This window comes from Phoxinus phoxinus (genome assembly GCF_949152265.1).
Source record: "Phoxinus phoxinus genome assembly, chromosome: 14".
NCBI lineage: Eukaryota > Metazoa > Chordata > Actinopteri > Cypriniformes > Leuciscidae > Phoxinus > Phoxinus phoxinus.
The window spans coordinates 4821625-4839137 of NC_136889.1; the positions used below are offsets into that span (position 1 = coordinate 4821625).

The window sequence follows — 17513 nt, forward strand, 5'->3', positions numbered from 1 at the left end:
TGTGCGTGCTTGCGGTTTTTTGGTTTTTGCTGAAGTCAGTGGGAAACTCGAGCGCACTTTAACGCTTCTGCATCCTTTGTGCGGCACTGAAACGCAAAGTAAACGGTCACGGAGGAGTTTTCCGTGTTCACTTCCACGGACTTTCTGTACTTACTTCACTTTGGGCGCCTGAGCTCTTCGCGGGGTCTCACTTGTAATCTGTTGTGATGCATATTCCCGTAGACCCGACCACGAGCAGACGGTTCACGCCGCCCTCCGCCTCGTTCCCGTGCCCTAAAGTGACCGAGAACCCGAGTATGAACGCACCGGGTCCGCTGCGGTCCGGGCGGCCCGTGGAGAGCCGCTCCGTGGTGGACGTGCTGGCCGATCACGCCGGAGAGCTGGTGCGCACGGACAGCCCAAACTTTCTCTGCTCGGTCCTGCCGTCACACTGGAGGTGCAACAAAACTCTGCCTGTGGCTTTTAAGGTAAATTATTTTCTGTAATATAACTTATTTCACGGCTGGATTAAAAAGTCAGTCAACACGCGCCAAATAGCTGCTCGAGAGCAGAGCTCGCGCTTTCCTGAAGAGATAACCATAGCAACAGCTGCGCGAGCGTTTTCCGTTAGAATCAGTAACATAAGATAGGAACATCAACAAATCATGTACTATTTTTTTTAAATAAATTTTTACATATATATATATATATATATAATTATCTAGTTACAAAATGCGTTTTTTTAATATCTGTAAGATAGTTGACGTTTATTTTTAACTATAGGGGCGCCAAAATACAATTATGTTGCGCGAGCCAAGTTTATCAGTTAGGCTAACTTACTGATAAAAAATCCTTTAAAAAGTCAATTTACCTAACGGTCACTGAATAATTAAAACAGATTGTAGCTATTTATTTGATCTATATCTTTTTTTTTTTTTTTTCATTTATTTATTTTGATAGCGTGGTGACATAATTCGGTTTGTCTGATAATATGAACAAATCACGTCAGAGACAATTCGGCACATTTTCTCTTTTCTCTGCATGGAATTTTTATTATTTTTATTTAATTGGAAATATTGCAATAGCCTATTGTTTTTATAACTATCGCAACAACGACATTAAGGTTATAATGTTTTATTTGCGAAAATAATATATTTGTATTAGGCTATATGCAATTGATATTCATATCTAAACTGTGATAATTTTATTTGCCATACAAACACAACCGTAAAATTGTCAAAAGTAATTTATTGCTTCTTATATTATATCTGAAGGAAGCGATGTTCTCGCAGAGCTAATCATAAATCTAAATATTGAATGCATTTCAGTGTAGGCCTATATATGCGCAAGATTATGTTGTTGTAATAATTATTTTGTAGGGTTGCAACCCGGATTTGTTTGGTTTGGGGTTTGGGGTTTATTGGGTGTGTTTGTGTTGCTGATTAGGTTTGTTGGGTTTCTCTGTGTTTATATCAGGTGGTGGCTCTTGGTGATGTTCCTGACGGGACTCTGGTTACGGTGATGGCGGGGAATGATGAGAATTATTCCGCGGAGCTGAGAAACGCGTCTGCCGTCATGAAGAACCAGGTGGCGCGGTTCAACGACCTGCGCTTCGTGGGAAGGAGCGGGAGAGGTGCCACATCTACCAATCTGTTTATCTGTCTGTCTGTGATCTGATGCATGCGTGTTGTTAAAATCCAACAACATTGTGATCAAAAAAGAAATTAATTTAAAGCATAGCAGTTCATTTTTCTTCATTCATACAAAGACAGGACACAACTTGAACTCCTGAAATGCCATGCATTTAAACTTGTAATGAAGATTTAGTCAAGGAGTTGTGGAGCAAAGGCTAAAACAGCATCCTTCAGTTACTTGTCCCAGAGAAATAATTTCCCCACTGCAGAATTTTCTTAAACGATTTGAGCTTTACAAACCATCTTGTTTACACACCTAAAAACACCCTACCTCTTACATAGCTCACATTCTTTCACAAGCTTTTCCTTCTCCTCGTCTTTTTCCTCTTGGCCCCGCTCCTCGCACTCACATTTTTCCTGTAAATGTTTCACTTTAAATAGTTGCAGACGGATGAGTGGAAAGCGCTGCAGTGTGCGAATTAAAAGTACCTTTCATTTCTGCAGTCAATTACCCCACCCTCATAGCCCTCATACAAGCCACGGCTTTCTCCCCCTCAAAGCGCAGCTTCATTGCATTTAGAGATCACACACGCACACACACACACACACACACACACACACACACACACACACACATGCACACAGACACAGTGGAGTCCCGGGAACAATCTGGAACACATTGTCTGACTAATCCACATCATAAACGCATTTGAAAGCGCATCAAAGCTGTAGTGCTGTCTCTTTTCAGAGGAAACTCATTCATTTCTCCCAGCTGTGTGTGTGACCCACCTCACTGGGATTGTGCATGAATCTTTTATTTCATGCAGCCTATGGGAGTTTCTATCTTTACCTTAGGGCTTTTCCGGTATAGGCAACTTTATATAACATAGTCATTTTTTACAATCGAAAAAACTCATACATAGATAGACCTGTACGCCAGATTAAACTAAGAAAAAGTATGCAAATGTCATTTGAAGATTATTTTGTCATCGGCACATTGCTAAAATACTGACTGCGCAATATTTGTTATTGTTGTAGACCACAAATACTTTCCATGTTTTTCGCTGCTACACTCAATCTGACTCAACATACCAACAGTGGGGTTGAAAAAGCTGAGACCACTTGCTTCTAATTTGCACTGTTTTCTCTTTTTTGTTAAACACATTTTATTATATGCATAATATTTTCAAAGAAAAGTTGATTTGAAAATTTTTAATAAAATTTAAGATGGCGAATTTGCTTTGCCCTCCGACAACAGCACTCAAGCTACATGAACAAACCTTGATCATGTTTACAAGCTTTTAAAAATAATTTATTTCTGTAGGTCTCATATTTTTGGATCAAGTGACATTGTATCTCTGTGTCTTCCTGTCATCCTCAGGAAAGAGCTTCACATTGACCATCACAGTGTTCACTGGCCCACCCCAGGTCGCCACATACCACCGCGCTATTAAAGTCACCGTGGACGGACCTCGAGAGCCAAGACGTGAGTACAATCCCCCTGAGCGACTATCAAAAAGAGTGTTAACCGAGGGGTGTTGTTTCCAGAAGCGCTAACAATGACAACATTATCTTGGTTTGGTAACCACCTCTTTGCATGACAATTTTCTGCTTGAAGTCGAACGGCGTGTTTTGTAAAGTATTCGAATTATTCAAACTGATTTGTTAAAAGAACCAATGTGATCTGGTCATGCTGTGTGTTTCTTTGTGCATGAAATCAGTGCAGTATGCAAAGAAAGATGTGTTGTCTGCTTTATTGATGCATTGTCTGCATATAATTTCATGCTAGACTGCAAATCACAACTCTGTTGAAATTGCATTTCTTTTGCGGTGAAGTTTCGTAGCGAGGGAAAGTATTTAGGGAGGTGATATGAGATGAGATAGTCTCTTCTTTTGTGTCTGCTTTATACCGTGTTATTTACAGAAGTAAAAACCAAGCTGAGCAGTCTTTAGAACATGTGCCAAGTAAAACAGATTAGATAATCTGTTTGTGCCCGGAGTTTTTCTTTCTTTCTGTATTGTAGCTGGCAGGTTTATTATTGCACACTGCGTTGCATTTTGTAGCTAAATCGGTGAAGATACGTAATAGTGTTGATATTATACTATGTTAGGAGGAGTATTCAGAAGGGGCGACGAGTATTTTAACTATATTTTGTGACCTATGAGTCATCCGCAGATGATACCAGGGAATAGAGCCACTGTATGTGTGTGTGTGTGTTCCCAAAATGTACCGTGCAGTGTATTTCTGTGAGTAAGTGTTGGTTTCGATGTCTCCCTGTATTCTCGTGTTTGGGTTTATACATACCTGCACAGCAGCATGTGTTAATATTAAACAGCGAACAGTCCTTCGTGGTCTAGATGGTTGCCAACCTCAGATGTCAGTTGTGGTGTGTTATTAAGCCTTTCGGGCACAGAGAGTGAGGGTGCGTCTCTGAGCCGCAAACAAAGAGGGTTCAATGAAAGTGGCCACTCTCTCTGACCAACGGGGTCAGCAGTGCCTGACCGCATTAGAGCCGCTGAATTAACACAGCACTGAACGCCTGCTAGGGGTACAGATCCATAACACTAATGCAGCCGCGACCACAACCAGAGAGAGCGAGAGATAAAGGAAAGTCAGTGCTGCTGTTTACATTTTGTCGTATTTGTTCGTACCATTGCCCCCCAAAATAATTTGGACACTTTACTGAATTTATTTAATTGCACTAAATATCAAGCCAAGTGGCATTTATAGCACAAGTTTTAAGCAAAACAGTTTTTGTAAACTTTTTAAAACTTTGGGGTGGGCAAATACTAGTGGAACATGTCCATAGTTAATGTGATGAACTACACCTGTGGTTACTCTGCTAGGACACCTGGGTGAATTTGAGAAGAACTGACTTCATACATCCAAAAGAGTGATGTTGGGTGAATCTCATGAAGGCTATCAAGAACATGCCCTGGCTTATTCCTCCCCACTTATTTATTTCTTAAATAAAAAATAATATTTTGCTCAAAGAGAAAGTCTAGTGTTAGGATGATTCTTTTATTTAATTGTTTGCATTTATATAAAAAAAAATTATTGCCAATTAAAAAAAAAATGTATCAAAAATAAATAAATTTCTTAATAAAAATATGAAATTAATATTTTATTTTTTAATATTTATACATTTATTTATATAATACATTTGTACAATTGTATTACAATTTTTTATTACTGTATTACAGCAATGAGAACTTATTTTGAGAGAAAATGTGCTTTATAGTCATTCAAATAATGCAAACGATGCAAACAATACTTATGCTCCCTAAAAATTGGCTTCATTTTCTTTAGACATTTTTTTTCCCCGAAATGTGGTACAAATCGTGGTACCCAGTTAGGTCTGTGGAAAGCTCAGTGAGCAAATGCCACTTGGTTTTATATTTTGTAAAATGCAATGCATGTAATAATGCAAAGTGCATGCAAAAATCCCTTTAGGTTCAATCTGGCGCTTTGTTTATCTTTTTGTTACGTGTGTAATGCTAGATTTCCTCATGCATGTCATATTTATCATGTTGGCTCACTGACATTTGGCTTGTAATGATTCTTTAGAGCCGTTTCCTGTAGAGCGGGTCACATTGCCATAGCGTGCCTGATCTGTAGCCTGCTCTCACTCAACTATCACTAATGAACAGGTGCTTCAGACACAATGCATTTGGAAATTGTGTGAGTGGTTATGGTGCGGTTACATTAGACTTGGAGTATGCGAAATTACTTCAGACTCCGCAATGAATATGATACAGGACATGAGGACTGTTTTTATAAACAATAAATGATAAATAATTATAATCTTTGATGTTTTGATCCCCTACCCTGATGTTTCAATTCTGATTTGTTGCTCAGATTAGATTTTTTTGCATAGATGTTCACATTGTTGTTTTAAATGTGGCCAATATCAGATTCCAGTGAGAACATATCATGGTCCTGTTGTGACCCGCATGCGCAAAAGAATGATAGAAAGCATGCTGTCATACGGCATAGGGCTGTCATGGCGCATTAAAGTAAGAGAATACACATTTATTTATAGTGTGATCTGCCATGGAAGCCAGCGAATTTATGCTAAGACGAATAAAAAACTAAGACAAGGATGCAAAAAAGGTTTTTAAACATTTTTGAAACGAGCCCTCATGTTTTGCTTGTGTATAGAGCTGTCACATACTTATGAGTTCTGAGACTGTCCTTCACTGACTACCTTTCGCAATAGTCTTGATAACTTCAGGAATGTTAAATGTTTGAAGTGACTCCCATGAGCGCAGAATTGAGACGAATGTTGCTCTAGAGGGACGTAAAAGTCGCATGGATCCCGATATGACTGTTCAGACTGATGTTGCATTGCAAAACCTCTGACCTGTATCAGATTTAGGACCAATTATTGAAGTGGCCCAAATCAGAATTGAAAAGATCCGATTCCATGTGGTTTGTGCTGTTCACACTGTCGTGAGAAAAACAGTCACATATGAGCAAAATTATTTGTGTGTGTGTGTGTGTGTGTATTTTGTGTATTCTACTTTTGTCAGATATGTTGTGTTGATGGCATCTTTCATGAGAAAAACCACACCCTCTCCTCCCCCAGGCGCGGGCTGACTGAGGCTGTGTGTGTACTTTGATAGTGCTGCCAATAGAATAATACCTCATTAATGTTTACCTGCGGAGTTGATAAACCTGATAGACGGGACCCCCCACACACAAACAACAGAAGCACAGGCATCTTGAAATGATGAACGCTCTCCATACTTAGCATAGATAAATTGGCCCCAGAAATATTTAGACACTTTATGCGCACGTACTATGTACTGTAAAAAAAAAATTTCATTCAACAAGTTACTTGCCATTTCTTTGTCATTATTAGTGAAATTTACTAGCCATTTCTGAGTGAAAATTGTTCACCAAATCTACACCAAATTTGTTCAGTGTGTATAAATGTTATTATTACCTAACAACCTATCAAACCAGCAGCATTAGTTTTTAAGAAAGATGCATGCCCTCTTGTTAAGCAAAAAATCGCCAGCTGGTTATAAGTCATTGCAAAAATACTCCAGAAAAGTTAGTTATATGAAAAGCTTATGCAGCATTTGAGCACAGATGCTAGGTGGATTGATATCGTAAGAGAAGAGAAGAGAAGAGAAGAGAAGAGAAGAGAAGAGAAGAGAAGAGAAGAGAAGAGAAGAGAAGAGAAGAGAAGAGACGAGACGAGACGAGACGAGACGAGATGAGACGAGAAGATTATAGTCAGGGGTTTCGAGTTCATCTGTATTTGCATTTTGGCACACATCTCTCAGAGGGCATGTAAATCTTTTAACAATATCATTTGCTGTGTTATTTTTCCACAGATATCATTCTGTGTTTCTGTAAATAAAGGAGTGTACATACATACATTACTATGTATGTGTGTGCGTAAAACACCTGCCAGGTGTGTCATCCATTAAATAATGCATGCCACACCCATATATATAAACACTTAGTTTTGCATATTGCAGATGATAATATAATAATTCAAAAATAAAGATAAAAGTATAGATAAAACTCCTACTGGCTCTTTGGGAAAGTCTGATTGCATGCTTTAAACGGATCATATCTGCTGTCGTTTTCTTCATTTGAGATTTTTCTTTCCTTTGGGAGGATAAAATTGTTGCATTTGTGCGAGTGTTCTGCAATTTCTAATGGTGGTATCATCACACTAATGCTATTAACAATCGTTCTGCTATCTATGCATCAGAAGAATGTTTCTTCAAAGCAACGCTGGTGGACATCGCTAACGGCGAGTGGCAGCTTTCGTCACCACTGACGCTAAATATGAATGGAGCCAATATCGGATGGCAAATGAATGGAATGCGTTTGAAAAATGAACAGACGTTTCATTACAGTGAAAACAAATGCTCAAGCATGCAGTGCAGATTTAGCCACTGAATGTGCGTATGCCTGCTTTAGCATGCATGCATTGAATCCTTGCAGATCATAGAGCTGCTCAGCGTTTGACAAAAAAAGTGTCTTTGAGGATATAAAGGATGATTCTGTCCTAGTTATATTCACCTCCCATTCATATTTTCTTTTCTTTGAGGGATCAACTCGACAAAGGCTGACAAGAGAGGCATTATCTATACACAAGTCACAAACACACACTCAATATCTCCATCCCTCATCTTCCAAGCTCAACCTGCGTTTGTGAACTTCCGTGTTTATTCTTTGACCCAGCAGACACCATTAGCCGCTTTAAAGACTAATTTAATAAAGTAGCATAATAAAGCACCTCACAGTCCATGATAAACGTCTGAGAGGCGTTGGGTAGAGGAGAGAGAGACACAGACAGAAAGGAGAGGGAGGGAGGAGTGTTACGGGAACATTATAGTGAATCATCTGTTTATTTTTCTGCCATTTTTAACAGTGAGGAAAATTCTGCAAATAGCCTAATTGAAGAAGCGAGATGTGCCCAGACTTCCAGTAACACACACACACACACACTGAGCTTGTTGGGAAAAGGAGAATTTCTCTCTGTAAAAGCGTAGTGTTTCAACATTTTGTTTCATATCATGAGGAATCAATTTATCCTTGATCTTTTGAGATAAAAGACTTCATTGTGCCATGAAAACTATCATTTTTCAAGCTCAAAACTTTCTGCTAACACATCTCGTTCTGCACTTCCACAACTTTCGGACATCAGACAGATACATTTGACCATGACCGCCATACATTAATCAGGCATGTTTGAAGTTTTAGAAACTTGGCCCACCCAATGATGGTAAGATAACAAAGAGTAAGTAGAATAAATTATATTATTTACAAACATGAGAAGATCTGAAGATAAGATTATATATATTCTATGGTATGTCCTCATTTAGATAGCTAAGTAAACAATTATGTGTGTGAACAATAAGACTGAAACCTATTGTGCGTGACAGATATATCTCTGTATCAGTTCTCACACTCCTGCTGCAAGCTGCAGTTGCGTCAAATCCTGTCAGAGGCTCACACACACACACACACGCGCGTGGGCGCTTGCGTTTTGAAATCAAGGGTCTCTTCCTGCTCTTTAACACCTCTAGCAGTTCTCATCAGATCACCTCCTTTCTCTGTCATCTCCTCCCTAATTTCCACTCCATCTTCCAGAATAATCTCTAATAAAGTCTTCAGATAGTCAGTCAGTCTCCTCTGAGAGCTGCACGTTTAAAGAGCCGAGTGAAATTCCTCACGCTAAAACTCAGTTGCGTTTGAATTTCATTAGCTTGGCAAGGGAATGCGCTCCTAAATCACGCTCTTAACACAAAGTGTGCTCGTTCTTTTGTCCTATAAAACCCAGGCATTATATTTCAGAACATTCCAGCTGCACACAGCCAGCAGAGAGCAGAACACCTCCGTTAGATGCATGTTTGCTTGAAAACACAGTGTGCTTGCAAGAGTCAAATGCATGTCGTATCATCTGGGTCAGAAGGGTTTCTTGGTTTGAGTTACAACTAGGCCAAGCAAACACCAAACCACTCATATGCAGGTGCATGCACATATGAGCACAATAGCACTGACATGCACACAGCCAGTCAAAGTTTTGGACTCAACTACTCATTGTTTATTATGACTATTTTACACGTTTAAGAAAAAGAGCAGGGCCATCAAAATTATGAAATAACAGAGTATGAGAACTATGTTGTGAATTATTTTTGACTAACAATTGTGAAACAAGTGAACATTTTTTCTTTCATAAAAGATTATTTGTGAAAACATTTATATATGTATTATTCATTATTATGATATTATAAAATATATACTATTTTTGTCAAGGAGTATTTGTAGCACACATCCAAAAATCACAATTTCACAGTGAAGTCACACAGAAAGAAACTCACAAACACATGTGCGCTGTTACGCCCTTTTTGTTTTTAATGCTTTTCTGCATAAGACCTGAACAGGAAAAGCAAAGAGGGCGTAACAAACACTGACATTGAAAACACAAAGCGGAGGGTGACTGCCTCTGGCTCGTGTATTGTCTAGTGGATATGGGCAGTATTGAAGGGTCTTTATCTCACCTGCTCCAACTTGCCCTAGAGAATGAATTAAGGACCAGAGATAATGATAAAAGAGACTCTTTATTCCCTCGGATTTCCACATGACGAGAAGTGTTTGAGAAAAACACTGTACAACTTATTACAGGGACATGCTCAAGGCCACAATAATGATGGCTTATGGCCTAACCACTACGCATGAATATAAATAAATGCAGCGTCAATTTTTTATGTAGTTACAATAATTTCTTCTTTATTTTCATGCATACACTCTAAATGCTGGGTTGTTTCAACCTAATTTTGGGTCAAATATGGACAAACCCATATATTTGGGTTAATTTTTTTAATTACATTTTTAACCCAACGTTTAGGTTTGTCCATATTTGACCCAAAATTGGGTTGAAACAACCCAGCATTTTTTAGAGTGTATATTTGAAGGTAATGTAGCTGTGTCGGTACGAAAGAACCAAAAAAAAAGGTACAATAAAATGACTTTTTTTATTTAAGTATTGTCTTACTCCCAGGGGACTTTTGATATCATTAATATTCAAATTTGAGGAGCAGAAAAACCTCAGAAACAGAGTGCCGTGTGCAGTTTGAGGTTGAATAGAGGCTCTGTTTGGGATTTTAGTTTACTGCCCTACACACTTCACTGGCACAAACCCATTTCCTGTCATGGGCTGATGGGATTGGTCACGCACTGCTCTGACATCACGACAGCTCTCAGATGGACAGAGAGTGAGTGTGTGATGTGATGTGGTTCGAAAAAGAAGACAGGTGCAGTGATCTTAGCAGATGTAGAAACGTCTCCAGCGTTCGTTACTACGGAAGCACACTTTCATCTGAGGCCTCGTAACCACACCTGACGTACGCACAAACTTACTCCCACCAACTGTCAACTACAACGGTGGAGGATAAAACAGGTGGAGCTCTAGATTCATTGAACATATCAAGACATTTCAAGTCATACAGAACTGCTTTACAATGCATTTTCAGAGATGGTAACCATATTGAACAAATTCAGAGACGGGCAGTCCAAAGTCTGACACACACCATCCGAAGCATACTGCGCATAAAAATAGGAATCGCATGTTTGCATTTTGGGAGATCCAAGATTTTTTTCAGTCTGCCTGAAAGTTTTGTTTACAAGATACCGAGTTGATATGCAATGAGCATTTTTACTAATCATTGAATTACCACGTTTCATTTTTCCATGTCTTTTTTATATTGGTGTGTCTGTAAATGGCACGTAAAAAAAATAAAATAATAATAACTGGTTGGTAATTGTATGCCAAAAGTCAAAAGTATGTCTACGATTTCTGCAGAATTCCTTTAAAAAATGAATAATTTGAAGTAACACATAGCACGTTTGTAAACGTCCCTCATTTCAGAAAATACAGCAAAATCCATTTGAGCCTGCTTATTTTTATACAGCTCCAAACCTTCTTCAGTCGGTCGAGCTAAAGCACGCGTTACCTTCAGTCTGTGCAGATCAATTTCACAATGTTATCAAGTGCCTATCAGCCCCATTTATAGACACCCGTACAAATATTGACAGTGTGCCCGCCGTAACATGTCTGGCCCTCCACATTTTCAGTCCTGCCCAAATGCACACACACTCCGCCAGCGCTAAAAGAGCCTGTGTTCTGTCTGTCCAAAAGGGGAACATATGTTTCTTTCTTTTCATCGTTAAAGAGAGAGAATGAAGAGAGAGAGAGAGAGAGAGAAGGAAGGAAGCTGGGCGTATCAGTCAGTTGATCAGTGCAAGTATGAAAGCTGAAAGTGTGCAGAGAGGGCCTCTGTGTACACACACTCCATGTGCAGAAAGTACGAAATCGAATGAATGATGACGATGGCTATACTTCTTATATCCCAGCACTGTTAGTGGGCAGGATGGTTTTACTCTAAGAGCAACGATTAAACATTAAGTAAATGCTAAAACAGTTAGTCAAGATGAGGAAGGCATAACATTAACCAGTTTGGTCATTTGTGGTTGTTTTTTGTTACACTGAATTTCTGGTGAAACATAGTTATTGTCTGTGTTTGCATGTTAATCTGCGCATTATTGGTGTAAATTAGACAGGGGTCATTTATGAACATTTAGTTCATTGCATCTGTCACATGACAAGGTAATGAAAGACTCAAGAACTAATTTTTCATTTAGAAAGAAATTAAGTGATATTTTAATGAATAATTAATTTAATCGTTTACTCAACCGATTCATTCGAAAACATTGATTCATTCAATACCCAATTCAAGTGTCTTTGAGTCATTAAATCATTGATAATCGAGAATTATATGATAATCAATTATGATTGTATGTTTACATTGTAAATATATTGTTTATATAATCTGATATATAATATAACCTGACAATCTGATAATTTCTTTTGTGAAATAAAATTTCAGTACAAATGAATCTAACCATAGTAAAACATTAAAATGCATGTGAACGGTGACAATTTGATTTGAACATCTTTATTAAGAGGTTGTGGTGTACATCTATATATCCATCATACCGTGTCTGTTGCAGTTGTGTTCATCCCAGTCCATTTCCCCATGACATGTGCGTGTATGTGTGTATGAGAGGGATCCACTCTAATTAGTGTGTCTGTGTGTGTGTCCTGTGGTTATGATATCATTCTCACAAAAAGTCAACATTCCTGTCTAAGTGCCCCCTTACCTATGAAATATTCATTCATCCGTAATAATTCAGACAGGGTGAATGTAGCCAGGGCAGATGTAGGGTTTGACCCCACCACCATACAGGAGAGACACTGCTCACACTAGTGCCTGAACAGAAAGGGTTTAACTGTATGAGGACTTTACAACTGCATTACAGTTTATTCCAATCTTTTCATGTCACACGATTTTTTAAACCTCTCTCACTCAAAGTGCAAAACTACACACCAAATCTCCAAAACCATAAGCTATTTCTCAGCCTTTGACTCCGTTTTCAATTGCATAAAACACTTTTTTCAAAACACTACACAAAATTCTCGACCTAAAACACAAAATCTAACAGGAAGTGACTTGCTTTCCTTTTCTAAACACAACCAATCAAAATGCTACACTTATTCACCGGGCCACACACACACACACTCCTCACATGTGCAAACACTAATTGCTTAACTGATCACTAACCAATCACTGCTTTACTGTAGTATAGGCCTATAAACAGGTCAAAGGTCAGATTACCTGTTTTGAACAATGGATGCCAACAATGGACAGAGACTCCACACACACAATTGTGTTCTTTACTGTATTATAAAGACTATACTTTTGGTTTACATATGTTTATGGTTTACATGGTATATCCAAAAATCTACTATTATGAAAGAAGAGTTTGCCATTTGATGCAACTGCTTTGTTCTGACATGTGTTTATGGCATTTTGAATGCAGTGTTACATTTTGAAGGAGATGTGAGGCATTTTGCATTTTGTGTGTGCCGTTTTGGGAATTGTGTGTAGAGTTTTGAAAAAAGGTGACAATTTTGAAAACGCGTGTAAGCAGTTGGAAAAAACTGTAAGAAGATATACTGTATGTCACAATAAAGTGACTTAAGAGTACAGCTTGAAAACAAATGTTTACTAAAAGTTAGTGCCTAAGGCAAAACCTGAGGCAAAACAAAAAGTCATATTTATGACTATGCGTTGCATTTGACTGCTCTTTTGTGCCATAGGAGCTGTAAAGGAGATCTCAGTTGTTTTGCATTTAAGTGTTAACTTTGTCTCAGATTTTTCTCCTGAAATGTATTGAGAGAAATAAAAATAGACACAAATGAGTCATACAGTAAGAGTAGAACTAGAAAATGAATGTGGATAGCAGCTCATATCATTTGATGATACGTTTGATTGATGTTGATTGCAGATTTTGGAGACATTGTTGAGATCTTTTTCTCAAACACTTGTGAGAATTATTCTTTTTCTTGTGAAACATCTGAAAAGTAGAAGAAAAAAAGTCTTTAGTTGTTTTCTATTTAATCTCATTGCAGTCTAGGAGAAACAATTGAGAAATATTTTTTTCTTTCCTCTGGGATTATGTGTTTGTTTATCTCGCACTCTGTAAACAAACCAAAAAGCACAAAAAATTACTATTTATCATTTAGATTGAATGAGAAAGGGAGACAATGCATGTCAACAAATGGAGGGAGCGATAAACTAACAGAAATATTACCCCAGGGGTAAAGAAAACCGTGGAGTGATGCATTGCCCTTGGGTGAAAGAGAGGGCAAGAACACACAAAATCCATATCACAGCGTCTGTTATCTCTCTATATCTGAATAAAACATTCAAATACAGCCATTACTCCACATTAAAAACCACAAAATGTTCACATGTTCTTCACACAAGCCACTGATAGTCACATTAAACTCATCCATTAGAGCTGACCAGACTACACATATGATGATGATGATTGTGTGTGTGTGTGTGTGTGTGTGTGTGTGTGTGTGTGTGTGTGTGTGTGTGTGTGTGTGTGTGTGTGTGTGTGTGTGTGTGTGTGTGTGTGTGTGTGTGTGTGTGTGTGTGTGCGTGTGCGTGTGTGCGTGTGCTTCTGTGTAATGCTTATTGAAGTGGGATGGCAAATTATTGTCAGTGATAAACACACACACACACACACACACACTCAAAGCAAGGATTTTCTTGGTGATTTCCTCTGTGGATCATCAAGCATTACATGAGTCACGACTGAGTACACAGCTCTGTCTGAAAGCCATAAGCTCTTTTCCAGACCATTTTACACAATATTTGTGTATTTTTATGCTTATTAGAACATGATGTTGTTAGTTTTGTGAAATGCTAATGTCAAACTTTATTGGAATCGTTTGTGAGTGTGTTTATTGCTGCCTATGTGAAGTGTTCCCAATCAGGTTCCATAAGTTAGTTAAAAGGCTGTGTATTTTTAATTGCTATATGAAAACATTTCCTTTTTATAAAGAGAAAGGACGTGTTGATACCAGAGAGGGAATGTTTACAGTAACGCATAACCATATAGTTTATTTGCATAAACAAAACAACTAAATTAGTCAATGAAGTGCTTTAACAAGTTCCACATTTCTGGCTTGATTTATTTCAAATAAGTGTCTTTACTATGGGGGATGAGTCAAATGTATGTTCCGGTTCCTTCTCATTCTAATAACCCATTACATTTCTCCCTGCAGGACACCGTGTGAAGCCGGACGACCCGCACAAGCAGTTTTCCGATCGCCTGAGTGACATCGAGCGTTTCCAGAGGGCCAGTCTGAGGATGAACCCTGGCAACGGGACCGCCCGCCCCCACCAATCCCATTACAGTCCCTCCAGCACCACACAGATACCAGGTGTGTTTTGTCCCTGGATGCCCTACAGATCCTGTGTATGTGTTTGTTAGAGTCAGACGTTAGCTCGTCACAACAACTCGCACCTCGACGTCTGGAATCTAGCAACCCCTCTCGAGCTCGGCTCCCACGTCAGCGTGTGTGATAGTGGGCGAGGATACGTTCTCAGACGCATGTAAAGACCTTTGAGCATGATGTCTGCTAGCAAAACAGCAAAACTCTCACACTCTCCAAGGCACGTATGCACTTCGCTTACAGTCTATCTTTCTATTTTCTGTCCCTCTCGCTCAGATAAACATACACACCCAGGCACTTTTCGCACCCCACCCTTCACTCACCCACCTGTTCTCATACGCGGCAATGTGTGTGTGTTGCTGAAATGTGCTTCTTTTATTCATTCTTGTTTGCTCACTGTTTCTGCAGTGCAGACTGAATCACTCACATTTCTAAAGAACTCAAACTGGTGTGTTTTTACAGCCATCTGAGCAGTCGTGACTCGCTTTTCAATCAAACTCTCATAGTCGCTCATCTCTGCTCAGCACAATCATTAGCTAAGAAAGATCAAGCGTTTATGAGCATTTTGTTTAGTTATTTCAACCATTAGGGTCGTAAACGGATGAATTTATCCCTTACTACTCTCGATTTGTTAGCTGGATATGGCGAACTCTTGTAAATCAAACATCAGATGTGTTTTGATTGGCTTTGATTTTGTCATTTCGTTAAACAATTTCGCCTTTTTTATTTGTTTTTGTTTGCTCACTGCATCTGTAGTGTAGGCAGAATCGCTCATATTTCGTAAAAACTCAAACAGAGTTGGCGTGTGTTTACGATTATCTAAGCAGTCGTGACTCACATCTCTCTACAATCCATCAAAAAGCGAGGAAGACCAAATGCTCCCGGGGGGCATATCACGGCCTGCAGTTATTTCATCTTTCCTTTATTCTTTTGAAGTCAAATTTATAATATATAATGAGAATAATGAGAATTATTATAAAAATATGTAATAATTATATTAAGAAAAAAAAATATTATAACTGATATAATGATAAAATATATTTTATATTAGTATAAAATATGAATAGTTAAACATTTAAATATTTATGCATAAATTATATATATATATATATATATATATATATATATATATATATATATATATATATATAAAACTATAATATTTTTATTTATTTTTTTATTTACCGTATATAAAAAGTATCTAATTGTATCTGATATATATCTAATTTTGTTCTATTTCAAGGCATGACTTGTGTTTGGTTAGGACATGATGTAATGGTCAACCGGAACCCATAAAAGTGTGGTTTCTTTCGTAACCTTCATTATTTATGAGTAGTTTATCCATCATAAGCTGTTGAATTAGAGGCGCTGGATGTTTCAGTGGTGTTTTTGTTTGGGGTGTTTGGTGAATTCCTCCATCAGATTGACCTGAATTCTCTTACACAAGCATTCCTGCAAAACCAAAGCTGTGACTCATCCAGAGCTCAGCGCGAGAAGAATGGGAGATTTACACTTACCGCGTCAGGAGTGTGCTTGAGCGGGTAAAGTACGTCTAGTATCCATATCTGCAGGTGGATTAGGACAGGACTTATGTCTTCATGGAGCTGTCAGAGGCCAAGACTGCCGACACACACATTTCTAGCAGACATAACACATTAACAGAGCTTTAGCTGTCGGGAGACTGCGTGTCTGTCACTGCTGTAGGCCTGTGTGTGTGATACATCAAAACCTTACTGTTATGTCTGATATTAACACTGTCTCTCTGTCTGTCTCTCGTATCATCCCAACATCTTCTTTATATCTAAATCTTAACACACACACATTCTGTCAGACAGCTCTGTGGTATTGCAGACAGACATGTGTAAGATAGACATGTTTAATAAGATTTATCACATTCATCACACAGTAATTAGATGGTCTCTCATTCCACCTGAGTGATGCAAACTGTGTGTGTGTGTGTCTGGTGTTGATTGCATCATCCCGGAGTCTTGAGGTTTGCAGATTGTTGATGACTGTAAACAGATATTAAGTTACAAAATTCACAGCACAAACACAGACATGGTTCATAGTTAAACAGATTTGTCAAAGCACACAGCGCCGTCCCACAAACACACGTACACACACCTATTGTCATGCCAGAGGAGCAGGGAGGCAAATTAAAGTTGGCATTAGTTAACATGCAGCAACTTGCTTCAGAAAATAAATCGAACAAGGAATAAACAAACGAAGACGGAGAGGGAGTTCATTGAGGAGAATAAAAGTAGAAGAGATGCGGGCAGAGCTGTGTGTGTGTGTGTGTGTGTGTGTGTGTGTGTGTGTGTGTGTGTGTGTGTGTGTGTGTGTGTGTGTGTGTGTGTGTGTGTGTGTGTGCGCGCGCGCGTGTGTGTGTGACTTCAGAGAGCGTTAGAGAGTTTTAAGGAGGTGTGGTGAAAGATCTGACAGATAAAGACTTCATGGTGGCTGTGTTTGTTTTTGCTGGTACTGAGGAAAGCCTGCATTTTCACTCAGTGTTATACATCTGTCTCTCTCTCTCTCTCTCTCTCTCTCTCTCTCTCTCTCT

The 17513-nt window shown here is 38.6% G+C and overlaps 1 protein-coding gene across 2 annotated transcripts in view; it reads left to right on the forward strand.

Moving 5' to 3' along the window:
* The window catches only part of runx3 (RUNX family transcription factor 3), a 56453-nt gene that overhangs the window by 27291 nt on the left and 11649 nt on the right, over positions 1–17513 (forward strand). For both annotated transcript variants that reach the window (XM_079634251.1, XM_079634252.1), the window contains 4 exons: positions 223–467; positions 1456–1612; positions 2995–3099; positions 14783–14941. In XM_079634251.1, the coding sequence (XP_079490377.1) occupies positions 223–467; positions 1456–1612; positions 2995–3099; positions 14783–14941 (666 nt within the window). The remainder of the gene's footprint in view (positions 1–222; positions 468–1455; positions 1613–2994; positions 3100–14782; positions 14942–17513) is intronic.